General features: G+C 36.3%; 1 protein-coding gene across 1 annotated transcript in view; it reads right to left on the reverse strand.

Annotated features, from left to right (window-relative positions):
- LOC127522225 (uncharacterized) overlaps window positions 1–14,190 on the reverse strand; it is an 884,749-nt gene that overhangs the window by 94,275 nt on the left and 776,284 nt on the right. Inside the window, exons 82-84 of the mRNA XM_051911962.1 lie at window positions 9,564–9,737; window positions 6,917–7,090; window positions 5,431–5,604 (exon numbers count right to left, since the gene is read on the reverse strand). Of these exons, the coding sequence (XP_051767922.1) occupies window positions 5,431–5,604; window positions 6,917–7,090; window positions 9,564–9,737 (522 nt within the window). The remainder of the gene's footprint in view (window positions 1–5,430; window positions 5,605–6,916; window positions 7,091–9,563; window positions 9,738–14,190) is intronic.

A 14,190-nucleotide genomic window follows, 5' to 3' on the forward strand; every position in this document is an offset into this window, starting at 1 on the left:
GGAAATGGGAGGTGTTTCAGACTGTCAAATATCTGCTAACAGTGTGGGACCCTAAGGCTAAACCAAAGGGCCTTCTAGGTGGCCATTTAAACATTAGAAACATACTGTCTAAAAGTGAGCAAATACAGCATTTGTTAATGGATTTAAACCTGAACTTTTTATGCTTATCTGAAACCTGCTCAATCAAAATGCTCCGTTAGCAGCTCTGAATATTCCTGGTTATAACATCTACAGGAAAGACAGGGAAGGAATCAAAGAAGGGAGGAGGAGTGATGGTTTATATAAAAAGTACAGCTAACCAAATTCAATGTGATGACATTTTATCTTTAGTTGATTATGAAAAAGACAGCCAAATATTTCCAAAAACACTTGAGAACTATTAAAGAATTTGCACATAAAATTAATTATAAACACAAAAACACTGTACCCTGGATAAATCCAGACATTATAAAACTCATGAAAGAACGAGACCAAGCTTTAAAAATAGCAAATAAAGATAAATCAACTCATAACAGAGGATGTTTCACCATGTTGAGAAATAAAGTTGTTGTCAGACAACAGACGGGAACAAGAGGGTAAGTATTCAACACGTAGTTTATTCAAAGACAGAGGCACAAACACAGGAACAACACAGGTGAGTAGTTTGCAAATATGAGCACGCTGAGTAGAGTCACTTAGCTGAACAATAACTGAGTCCTTTCTCTTTGGCAAGTGAAACAACGTTAGAAGACAAGACTTGACAAAGGAGTAGAAACACAGAGACATCGGAAGAGGTAAGGAGTCCAGGTACGTATAAACAAGACCAGACACGGAGGTGAGGGAGGTGAGTGTTCTGATAGTGCTGGTGTGATGAGGTGCAAGTGTCGCTGATCAGTACTCTGGTGATTGTGAACGAGTGGGCGGAGCGTGGAGATCCGGTGACGATGTGCGTTGAGTGAAGGTGGTGGGAACTGACTCTGTGACAGTTGTAAGATCATTAAGAAAAGCAAAGGCAGATTTCTTTCTTACTTTAATTGAAAAATCAAATGGAAATGCTAAAATAATATGGAACCAGCTAAGAAAAATAACAGGGGATCACCCCAAAGAACAAAATACTTTAGAAATTAATATAAACAAACAACTAACAAACAATATTCTAGTTGTAGCAGAGGCATTCAATCACTATTTTATTGATTCTGTGGCTAACATAGCAAGCTGTTTTACACCTGAGAACACACAATAGACACAAGTCAATCAGTTTTCAGTTTCATAAACATCACAGAATCAGTATTATCACAGACCATTAAATCACTTAGACCATCTAGTTGTAAAGATATTTTTGGTATGGATACAGTGATGCTCAAGGAGCTTAGTACAACAGTCACACGCCCCATTACCAAAATTATCAATTCGTCCATTTCACAAAATATGTTCCCAAACATGTGGAAATCAGCTGTTATATTGCCTACTGTGTCTAAGATCGCAGAGAAACTGATAGCAAAATAAATTATTACCCATCTAAATACCACACCCTATGCTCTCTACTCTATGCAGTTTGGCTTTAGAGCCAATAATTATTCCACTGAAACTGCTACTTGCTTCTTTAATGAAAACATCAGAGCTTTGTTGGATCGAGGCGGGGTTGTTGGAGCTGTTTCTGGATCTCAAGAAGGCTTTCGACACTGTCAATCATAAAGTCTTGCTGACAAAATTATGCAGTTTTAATTTTTCCTCAGATGCACTTAAATGGATTGAGTTACCTCACTGACCGTTCCCAACATGTCAGAGTCCAGTCATTTAAATCGGCGGCTCTCAGTCTGTCTACCGGTCTTCCTCAAGGATCAATTTTAGGACCTTTGTTGTTCTCACTTTATATAAATTACCTACCGTCTGTCTGTTCAGATGTTTCTGTGCAGATGTATGCTGATGACACTGTAGTCTATGTTCATGGTAGTAATATCTCTCAGGTAGCTGAGAAAATCACTAACTCCATGGTTTATATTACAGCTTGGTTGAAACATTCTTGCCTGCAGTTGAACACATCAAAAACAGTAGCAATGTTTTTCACCAAGTATAACAATAACTTCAGTGTTGAGCCAGATGTTTTTATGTCAGGGGAAAGGCTGCAGGTCGTGTCAGAATACAAATATTTGGGGGGTTTAATTGATTCAAAGTTGTCCTTTAAATCAAACGTAAAAAAGGTCTGTAACAGAATCAAATTCAACCTCAGTAAGTTTAGACACATTCGCCATCAAATGTCTACACAGGCAGCAAAAATGTACACACACTCTATGATTTTTTCACATATCACTTACTGTTTACCTATTTGGTCACAAGCTAGTGTTACATCTCTGAAACCTCTGCAATCACTTTACAAACAAACTGTAAAAATTCTGGATAAGAAACCAAACGTTTATCATTATTGTCCAAATATTACAAATATATTACTCAGCTGGGAAAACATGGTAAAATTCTCAAATCTATGTCTTGTTTATAAAATTATTCATGGTTTATCATCCCCTCCCCTCCATCAGTTTGTCAACATTCGAACAGCTGATTATAGTAGAACCAGAGGTGCAGCGAGGGGAGATTGTATCATTACCTTTAGGAAAAGTGTATTTGGCCAAACTGCTTTTTCTGTTCAAGCTGCTGCTGAGTGGATCCTCACTCCCATAAACATCAGAAATCTGAACACGTATATAAGATCCAGTTAAAGAAACAGCTCGTTGATAATCAGAGCTGTCAACATTAGCTTACTACTAGACCTGCTCTTGTTGCCCCTGTTGGTTTCTTGCTTGATGTGTGTGTATGTGTTCATGTATTTATCTGATGTTTGTCTGATTGTTGGTTTGTTGTATTTCTAATGTACATTATTGCTTAATAGTACTTTTTTACTAAATGTATTGTAATTGTTTTATTGTTATTTAAATATGTAATTTTACTCTCTTTTAGGGTGACTATTACCATCTGTCTAGGGACTACAGGTGAAAAATAGCCTTCTGGCTAACTCTGGCATATTGACGGAAATGTTTATTAATATGCATTGTCCCTGAAATAAATAAATAAAATGTCTTCTAATATCTTCAATTGTTGCGTATACCGAACTGCAGCGGATACATTTGTAAATTGCCTTTCTTGGACCCATTGCTGTCTCTTTAATACCGCGTGGTTTATATACATGTTGCTGCTGATTGGGCTGACATTTTTGACACACCCACCAAACAAGAGAAAACGTATCTCAAACCCCGTTGCACACCGTTTCCAGGAAACATGTCGTTCAACCCGGAAACCGTAGCAAAACTGTCCCTTTAAACACTTACAATGGAAACATTTCTGTGTTTATGTATTAGTCAGACCAGGGCGTGTTTCTCAAAAGCATTGTAGGCCAAAGTAGATCGTTGAACTATTGCCACCAATGGACTCTACGATCAACTGAGCTCACAATGCTAAGAGAAACGCAGCCCAGCATGATTTCTTCTCCAACAATCCTAAAGATCGCTCATATGATTTTATGTTTAACATCTACAACTTCACCTTTATTTAAGAAGGAGAATCTCTCTGCATCTGCTCATGTAGCTTCAATAATACAACAGACAAGTGAACTTTTCAAACAAAAGCAATTGATCTTAACTTTGAAAGACACACAAATGCTATTAATTGTTAAAAATGTACAATATATAGACAATATACTGTATATCTGTGCATTAACAACAGACACACAGATAACCTAATATAAAATAAAACAGAATAACAAAAATAAGCAAATATATTCTGTGCATAAAATGTAAGAGAAATAATGTAAATGTTTGAAGTAACATGTAGACTTTATATCTTTTGACACATTTATGTGCTATACTTGACAATCACGTTTATGATTATAAACATTTTAATCATTTTGGATGAGTTCAATCCAAACATTATTATATCTGTAGGCCTGATACTGAAGAGCCTGAAGATTTCTGCTGACAGACTCATCTGAGCTTCTTCCTCCTGTTCACCTTTAAATAAAACAAAACCATCATTTGTCTGAATACTAAAGCAACATTAATCATTCAATATCACATGTTTCTAACACACATGCTGCTTTATTTCATTGTAAAATCTCTTTATTTCATTGTAAAGAGTCTCTTCCATCTGTATGAAACACATTTACACATTAATCACACATTTATTTCTCCTCATAGACACAGTAGTGAGACTCTTCTGTGGATCACCTGATGATTACTGCTCCTCTCGTGATGATTTCAGAGATTTAAACAATGATTTAAACAATCCACCAGAGACTTTTGGTGATTGATCTTCATCTACTCTGTAAGGTGAAACAGAAGAGAAAACAATCAGTGTTCAAAGTGCAAATTAGTTTCTATATTTCAATCACTGCTTTCTGAGTAAAAAGAAGATACATTAAATTCCTGTAATCAGATTAATTACTGACTTTACATGATCCTGCAGAGATATTCGTGTTTTATATATTAAACATTTAAGTCATGAATCATGTTGATCTGTTTGTGTGTTTGTGTTGGTGTGACTCCTATTGAGTGACTGTAAAGAAGAAACTAATGAGTGTACGGCGTATGAATAAACCACAGGGAGCAAATACAAATGATATTCTGAATTAAAACAAAATCCTTTAGTTAAAGCCGTTTGTCCTCTAGTTTAAACATGTTTGTAGGGCTCTCAGTAAATAACTGAAAGTAAAGTGAGTGTAAAGTAGTGTGACGTGTTGCTTGTCAAAGTAAAAACACACTAGAGACAGAGACATTTCTCATGTGAGGCTGGACGGCTGTGAGCTGAAGCTGAACACACTGATTTTAGCAGGAGTGCAGCGTTTTCCTACAATCTGACCAAGTCTATTTTCAAACTGAAATGATTCACTACTGACACAGTTAATAAAGCAGGTGTTGTTGAATAAAGCTGTGACAGTGTGCTTTTGTGCTCTTTCCTCCTTTGTGTTGAACATTTTAATAACTTCACATTTTGTTCTCACACAAACACTTTGTTGCAATAAAGCTTAATGATAATTTCCTTTCATGAAAATCTGAAAGGTTTGTTCACATATCAGAGGTAAATGAAGATCTCTTTAATATCACAGTGATGTTTCCTCACCTCAGGACACAGTTTGAGTCTCGTAGCACGTCTCTGAGCCGCTGCTTTGAGTCTCCGATCTTATTCTCACTCAGATCAAGCTCTTTTAAAAACTGCAGTGCTTTTGAGTTAGTCAAAGACTGAGTTAAAGAAGAAACATCTGTAATGCCACAGTCCCATAGACTAGAAAGACACAAACAGAGGAAGAGAGATTATCTTACAAACAAATCATTAAGGAGAAGAATTTTGCACAAATATAATGTGAACTCAGACTCATTGTGAGATATTGAGTATAAAGTGTTTTAGTTCAAACTGTTGAAGTGATTTTAAGCATTTTGATTCTTGTATGTGAAGAATGTTACTGACCTCAATCTCTCCAGTTTACAGTGTGAATCCTTCAGTACGTCACATAAGTGCTTCACTCCTGTGTTTCCTATTATATTCCTGCTCAGGTTCAGCTCTCTCAGGTGTGACGGGTTTGATTTCAGAGCTGAAGTCAGGATGACACACTGTTCCTCTGTAATACTGCATCTACTCAGACTGAAGACAGAAAGAGAAAATGACTCAAATCCATGTTCAGTTCATGTGTGAGTTAAATGAATCATGAATAAATGTCATACAGTCACTAATAAACCAGCAAAAACATGGAAACTTAATGATATAAACGAACAAACCAAGACAGGAGCATTTGAGGATACTAGTTACAATCCAAGTCTGGATCCGTCCTCACTCCCAAAAATAAGTGAATTTATCACTCTTAATTGAATATATAGGATCAATATAGAAACAATAGAAAAATCAACATTTAAATGGACTATTTTCTTTATTTAAGAAAATCTTACACATTCATAGATTAAGTCATTAGTGTGTAATTTACAATCTCTAAATACACATTTTGTTTAATAAAAGAAGATTTAGTGAAAAGTACCATTAGTCCAGTATAAATGTAACATTTCAGAATAATCTATTTGTGTAACAGTTTTGTTGTGTTTTATTATCACGGTGTTGCTGTCTGTGTGTGTTCCCTAGTTAGTGTTCTTGGTTGTTAATTAGTTCCTGCAGCTGTTCTGTTTTACCTTGATTACTCTGTCTGTGTATTTAAACTCTTAGTTCTGTCTGTTCATTGTTCTGTCGTTTATGTTGAAGTGGTTGTGTTTTATCTCTCCTACATGTTAGATTTGTGATTAAAGACAGTGTTATTGTATTCTTCATTGTCGTGAGCTTCATTACAACCAGCCATTCGTGACAATTTGTTACACTGTTTTTTAGTCTGTTCTCACTTCTGTCTTGTTTCACAGCAAAGATTTGTCAGATTCCAGCATATGAAACTATTTTACAGCCACAAAGTTTTAAATGCTTCAAAGTTTAATGCTCTTTTTACTGATACACATACAAACCCATTAACTAATACCATTTCTGAATCTTTCTTCAGATGGAGATGCAGCGCTACAAATGATGTGACTTGTGCCGTTGTCTTAAAATAAACTAAGCGGTAAATTTCTCCACAGACTGAAGACAGAGAAATAACAATAGTTCACATCTATGATGATCATCTTATTGAAGAGCTTCAGCAGCATTTAGTTTCCAATAGTCTGTTTTGAAACCCAGTTACACTAGTTCTGTGTGCTGAAGATACTGTTTCTACTCTTTCATTTTTAACTATTTATTTGATCTCTCTGTTCTTTATTCTCTGTTGAAAAGGCAGATTTCTGCATATCTGTTTAACTAGATGTGACCAACAGGGAAACCCCAGAAAGTGCACTGCTATAAAGAATGAAACATAAGCTCTGCTGTCTTGAAATAAATAAACTTCAATCTCACTGTAACTGCTGTACAGTATAATGATACTAACTCTAGTTTCTCCAGCTTGAATTGTGGGTTCATCAGTAGATCACTGAGGTTTTTCACTCCAGAGTCTCCTAGTTTATTCCAGCTCAGGTTCAGCTCTCTCAGGTGTGACGGGTTTGATTTCAGAGCTGAAGTCAGGATGACACACTGTTTCTCTGTAATACTGCATCTCCACAGACTGAAGACAGAAAGAGAAAATGACTCAAATCCATGTTCAGTTCATGTGTGAGTTAAATGAATCATGAATAAATGTCATACAGTCACTAATAAACCAGCAAAAACATGGAAACTTAGTGATATAAACAAACAAACCAAGACAGGAGCATTTGAGGATACTAGTTACAATCCAAGTCTGGATCCGTCCTCACTCCCAAAAATAAGTGAATTTATCACTCTAGATTAATATAAAATTGTGTTTTATCTCTCCTACATGTTACATGGTATTCTGGGTGGTTGCTAGAGTGTTGCTATGTGGTTGTTAGGGTATTCTGGGGGTTTGCTATGAGATAGATAGATAGATAGATAGATAGATAGATAGATAGATTAAATGAGTTTGAATGAGTTTCAATGGATTAGAAATAGTTCACAGAATGTCAGTTTAATTGAGTCTAATGGGCTTCAGTGTGTTTAAATGTGAATTTTGTCAGTTGGAGTTTGAACAGTCGTGGCTCATCTGAACATTCCATCAGTGAAAGTCAATGGGATTTTTCCGAGTTTTAATAGTCATTTTTAGGAAAACCGTAAGTCCGATCAGTTAGAAAAGATAAAGCACACTAAGTCAGAACAGTCTGAAGGTTTGAGCCGAATTTGGTAGATCTAGCTTTAAAGCTCTAGGAGGAGTTAAAGTCAGAAATGTTAGTCTCAGAAAAATAAGTTTAAACAGCATTTCAGTAAAGCTGGGCACACATTTAACGACTAGCTAAAACATCCTAAGACTGAGCTCAACACACAGCGATTGTTTCCTGCGACTGAAGCAGATTTAAATACTTACACACGGAATCTGAACACCGACTGTAATCGCCGACTGAACGCAACTGGCTCTGACTGGACGCGTTTGAGCGCGATCAGTCATAAGTATCAATTTACATTCATAATCGGCCTTACAATCGTTAAAGTCGCATGAAATCAAAATTGACAACTCTTATTTTTTTATGGAATATTGTAGTATTTATTATCAATAATTTATCCGTGCACTTCATTATTTTTTTTAAATTCATGTGCCCTCGTAATCTTTAATCAAAAACATTAACCTGCTCTCCCCCTCAAAACGACTCATTGTCTCTTCCTGTCACATGCTATAATGGCGGACACACACCGTCAGTCAGTCTCTCTCTCGCTGTTTAGTGCCGTTGATCGTCCTCTTCATCCTCAATGAATAAGGTTCTTACAGTAATGTGAGGGTGCTCGCAGTGAGTCCGGTGGAGAGAAATTCCCAAACGGGCATTCAGATCTGCCTCCATTTTATTAGCAACGCCCAACTTCCAACGATCCAATCAATTCCCGAAGTAAGAAATCAAGTACCGCCCTCTCATTTCAGATGCCGTTTCACTCAGATAGACGTCACAGTAGAGAAGAAAAGACAATCGCAACTTCCGCTTCATGCCGACTTTAAGTGTGTCCCCGGCTTAAGTTGGCTTTTCCAAGCCCAAGCTTTACTCACCCTCAAGCCATCCTAGGTGTATATGACTTTCTTCTTTCTGATCAACATAATCAAAGAAATATTAATAAATATCCTGACACGTCCAAGCTTTATAATGGCAGTGAACGGGATCAGTGAGTATAAGCTGAAGATCCACATCCATCCATAATAAACGTACTCCACACAGCTTACAGCTCGTTCAAAACAACCCGCAAATGCATTGCAAAAAAGCCCGACCAACCAGCATACAGCAGCCTGTTGGTTATCGGAGCAATCGTGTAGTGATTATATTCACCAATAGAGGGGGCTGTGCAGCTACACTGCTATTGGTCGCACGCGCGCCGCTACTTCATGAAGAACGTAACCTGGACCAGAGCAGAGCGCCATTATTATCAATTATAAAAAACAAAACATCGTTAACGGTTTCAATGTAGTAACATACTAACTATTCATGTTAAATTAAAGTAATTCTGTTTGTTTGTGATTTATAACAGGGCCTCAACAGGGTGCAGGATTGTTTTGCACAATTTTAAACATCTCTAAAAGTTCTGCAGTCACAATTCATCATTTCCACACACACATCTGAACTATAACTTGTTTAAATATTGATATTTTTTTTACACAAACGCATCGTTTCGCTTCAGAAGGCCTTTATTAACCCCCTGGAGCCGTGTGGAGCACATATTTATTATGGATGGATGTGGATGGAGACACTTTCTTCAGCTCATACTCATTGATCCCGTTCACTGCCATTATAAAGCTCGGATGTGTCAGGATATTTATTAATATTTCTTTGATTATGTTCATCAGAAAGAAGAAAGTCATATACACCTAGGATGGCTTGAGGGTGAGTAAAGCTTGGGCTAATTTTTATGTGAAAGTGAACTAATCCTTTAACTAAAACCATTTCTGAATCTTTCTTCAGATGGAGATGCAGCGCTACAAATGATGTGACTTGTGCCCTGTTGACTTAAAATAAATTAAACAGTAAATACAGTATAATTATACTAACTGTAGTTTCTCCAGCTTGAATTGTGGGTTCATCAGTAGATCACTGAGGTTTTTCACTCCAGAGTCTCCTAGTTCATTCCAGCTCAGGTTCAGCTCTCTCAGGTGTGACGGGTTTGATTTCAGAGCTGAAGTCAGGATGACACACTGTTTCTCTGTAATTCTGCATCTATACAGACTGAAGACAGAAAGAGAAAATGACTCAAATCCATGTTCAGTTCATGTGTGAGTTAAATGAATCATGAATAAATGTCATACAGTCACTAATAAACCAGCAAAAACATGGAAACTTAATGATAGAAACGAACAAACCAAGACAGGAGCATTTGAGGATACTAGTTACAATCCAAGTCTGGATCCGTCCTCACTCCCAAAAATAAGTGAATTTATCACTCTAGATTAATATAAAATTGTGTTTTATCTCTCCTACATGTTAGATTTGAGATTAAAGACAGTGTTATTGTATTCTCCATCGTCGTGAGCTTCTTTACAACCAGCCATTTATGACAATTTGTTACACTGTTTTTTAGTCTGTTCTCACTTCTGTCTTGTTTCACAGCAAAGATTTGTCAGATTCCAGAATATGAAACACTTTTAAACCCACAAAGTTTAAAATGCTTCAAAGTTTAATGCTCTTTTTACTGATACACATACAAACCTGTTAACTAATACCATTTCTGAATCTTTCTTCAGATGGAGATGCAGCGCTACAAATGATGTGACTTGTGCCCTGTTGACTTAAAATAAATTAAACAGTAAATACAGTATAATGATACTAACTGTAGTTTCTCCAGCTTGAATTGTGGGTTCATCAGTAGATCACTGAGGTTTTTCACTCCAGAGTCTCCTAGTTCATTCCAGCTCAGGTTCAGCTCTCTCAGGTGTGACGGGTTTGATTTCAGAGCTGAAGTCAGGATGACACACTGTTTCTCTGTAATTCTGCATCTACACAGACTGAAGACAGAAAGAGAAAAGACAATGACTCAGATCTATAATGATCAACATGTTTAGCTTCATCCAGCAGACTTTTGCTGACAAATAAACAGGGATATCCAGGTGCAGGTAACATGGAGAAAGACGACACATTGTTCATTTAAATATACTACTGACATTGTAACAATACAAAGGTTGAAATCATCAATCTATTAATGTTAATTTACACATTCATTTCATCTCATCTTTAAGGTTGTTTCGTGTCAATGTCACTCTTGGTTTGATCACTGGGACAAATGTGTTTATGTCGGTTGTTTTCAGACACATTGTCGACTCACTAACACTTTACAATAATCTTTCATTTGTTCACATTAGTTAACATGAACCAATGATGGACAATACTAGTACAGCATTTAATAACCTTAATGTAAGTTTCAACATTTACTAATACAGTTTTAAATACAAAAGTTTTCTGTTAACATTAGTTAATCCACTGTGAACGAACATGAACAATGAATAATTGTATAAACGAACATTAACAGATTAAGGAATGAAAGTATTTCCTGAAGCAGAAGACAATCAAACAAGTTTTGGAAAAGGTTCATTTGCTTTAGTGCTGCACCGTGAGGCAGTGTCACGTCTGTTCTGGGTTTAGTTTAGTTTATGTTTTCATGTCTTTTATTTTGTATAATTCTCTCAGTCTTGCTCCTCATGTGATCTTGTCATGTGCTCCCCCTGTTCATGTGTCATGTTCTGATTGGTTCCTTGTTTCATGTGACACGTTTTCATTGGTTCATTGTGTTCAGGTGTTTCTTGTTTGTTCATTAGTGTCTGTGTGTATATATAGCCCTCATGTTATCATTGTCTTTAGTCTGGCTTTGTTCCCTGTAACTGCTGTTGGTGAGATTTATGTTCATGTTTCTTAGTTTCCAAGTGTTTTTTGTTATTTTAATTTTTGTTCATGTTTATTTGAATAAAGTAGTGGTGGAGAAATGAAGCTTCATGAAGCTTTCCAGCCAAATGTGTTGAAAAGTGGTTCATTTCTCGAGGCTTTGAATGCACACAGAGACACATGATGATCAATGGAAATATGGTGCAGGAAGTTTAGTTTGACAGCACCAAAATGTGTGTTACATGGTTCATGATACATTAACATACACAAATAAATAAATAATTAGTTCTGTGAAGTATTTATGTTCAGTGTTGTTTTATAATGTTTCATAATTTTGTAACTGGGCAATGCTGTTGTTGAACATACAAGAAAAAACAAAGTTTTTTGAACCGGATAAAAAAGTGAAAGTGATTAAGGTGGACTGGACAGAGAGAAGTGGAAGTGCTTGTGTAACACGAGAGGGAAAAAACACATTGTTCCGCCAAAAATGAACACCTTCTCGAAGCACTTCACTCAAACGAGGCTTTGAACGTCACCGGTGACGTCATTTCACTAAAACAATACAAGCCTCGATACGGAGCTCCGGCGGGAAGATCCTGATGTTCTCGACACAAGCTTCGAAGCCTCGATATCAGGAGTAACATCACTAGAATAAAGCTGCACTTGTGTTCAGACAACTTGCCTTCGGTGGATCTTATTACAGGCAGATTCTGATCACAGATTTCTAAAATGCACTTGTTCAAAAGTTACAGTAAATGCTGCACCAAAATTAGACATTTTACATTTTGTGAAATACAAACATTAAACTGAAAGCAGTTATGAACAGTCCTGATGTCACAAAAAAACATTGTTTCACACCAGCAATCAGTAAACATGATCACATTCAGCAGTCGTGTTCAAAAAGAGCATCAATATATACACACTTATATTTAATTTACACAGAATTAACCTGTGAAAGTTAGGAAAGACATCTCTGTGTTTATAGAGCAGCTGTTTTTTCAATCTATCACTTATTTGAAGAGTTTTCTAAGCTCTGGAAGAAAACCATTGATCTCCCTCTACAGTAACTGAAATAATTAAATTATTAATTAAATATTTAAAGCTTGATGTCACATTTAAATTGTGTTTTTAATTTCCTGTTTAATTGTATTTCTTTACATTGTTGTAGCTGAGAAAAAAACTGCTCTGACTCAAATACGTGAGGAAATATTATTATCAGCTTCAGTAACATTACAATTAAAAGTAATGTAATATTTTAAATAAATGAACAATACTCACGTCAGTGTTTTGAGTCGACAGTGTTTATCCTGCAGTAGAGCAGCGATCTGATTCACTCGTGTGTCTCCTAGTTCATGTTCACTCAGATTCAGCTCTCTCAGGAGTAACGGGTTTTTACCCACAACTCTCTCCACATACTGACAGGCTTCATCTGCAGCAGCACTCAAAAACCTGCAGAAGAGTCAATTCAGTTCTCAACTAAATGTCTGTTGCATTACAAACATGATTGATAAGATAAAAAACTTATTGCTCTAAAGACAAGCTCTAGTTAGTTATTTAGATGTAACACTTTTCTTTGAACATTTAAATACACAAATAAATGAAGAGTTCATTTACAAAAAGTTAACTCCATTTTTATTAATTCTCACAAATCATGTTTTTTTTTATTGTGCATTCCAGCATGTAAGACGTGTATGGTGTACAAGGACTTACAGGAGTCGAAATTATAAATCCTCGATCACTTTTAGTCAGCTTTGACAAAACTTCCCTCAGCTAGCGCGTCTTTCTGAAGTGACTAGAAGCCTTGTCACCTGACCTGAATACTGTGCGCTGATTCGCTAAAACGGACTTATCGGTTTCTGTACACAAACAACAAGGGCGCTTGTCGGTTTCTGCTGTAAAACGTGAACTCGTGATGCCTGACAGTGGACAATACCGACTTTAATGACCAAACGGATTTAGGGTACAGAACGTGCTATATGTGGAGAATAACGCACAGCAGTTAGTTCATTTTTTTTTTTTTTTAAGTGGCGTTCATCAGTTTTTGCAAATGAACACTTCAAATATATAAATACTTGAAAATGAAGTCTAATAGAGTTATTTAAAAGAAACTCGAGCGACACTCAGTCCTAAAGCAAACTCATAAGAACAGAAACGTCCCACAGAGCAGAAGGGCAAAAGCTCACTAGATCATGATTTTCAGTATGAATACAGAGTGTGAAATTAAGGCCTCAAGATCTTTCTGGCTTTTAAGCAGGAGGAGTGAGAAACATCAGCAGAGAAAACTGGCTTGTGAAACTGCATGTTTGTGAACATCTGGAGACTCATAGACCTGCTGTAGAGATACAGTGAATCTGGGCTTGATGGAAACCAATTGTGTTCAGAAAACCATTTGATTAAAAAGTTGTCTACAATTTTTAATGAGAAGTGTACACAAAAACAAAATTGTGCATGTTAATTGTCAAAGTATACCATACTCCAGAATAGCACATATACTGACCCATAATGTCTATTTGACCTGTAGCTTGAACCACAACTAAACTGTGTTGACGGTTATCATCATCATGTCAGAACCTGCAGCATCTGATCTGATCTTGATCATTTTGATGCAACAAATTGTTCAGCTCATTGTATAACTAAAATAATATATTTGTTATGAATATTTAGCCTGAATATAACTAATTTTGATAATTATTTCATCCCGTCTCACCTCAGTGTCTTCAGTTGACAGTTTGGATCCTGTAGTAAATCACTGAGCTCCTTCACTCCTGATTGTCCAGGATCATTTCCTGTGAGATCCAGCTCTATC

The sequence above is a fragment of the Ctenopharyngodon idella genome, chromosome 2 (genome assembly GCF_019924925.1).
Source record: "Ctenopharyngodon idella isolate HZGC_01 chromosome 2, HZGC01, whole genome shotgun sequence".
In the NCBI taxonomy this organism is placed as follows: Eukaryota; Metazoa; Chordata; class Actinopteri; order Cypriniformes; family Xenocyprididae; genus Ctenopharyngodon; species Ctenopharyngodon idella.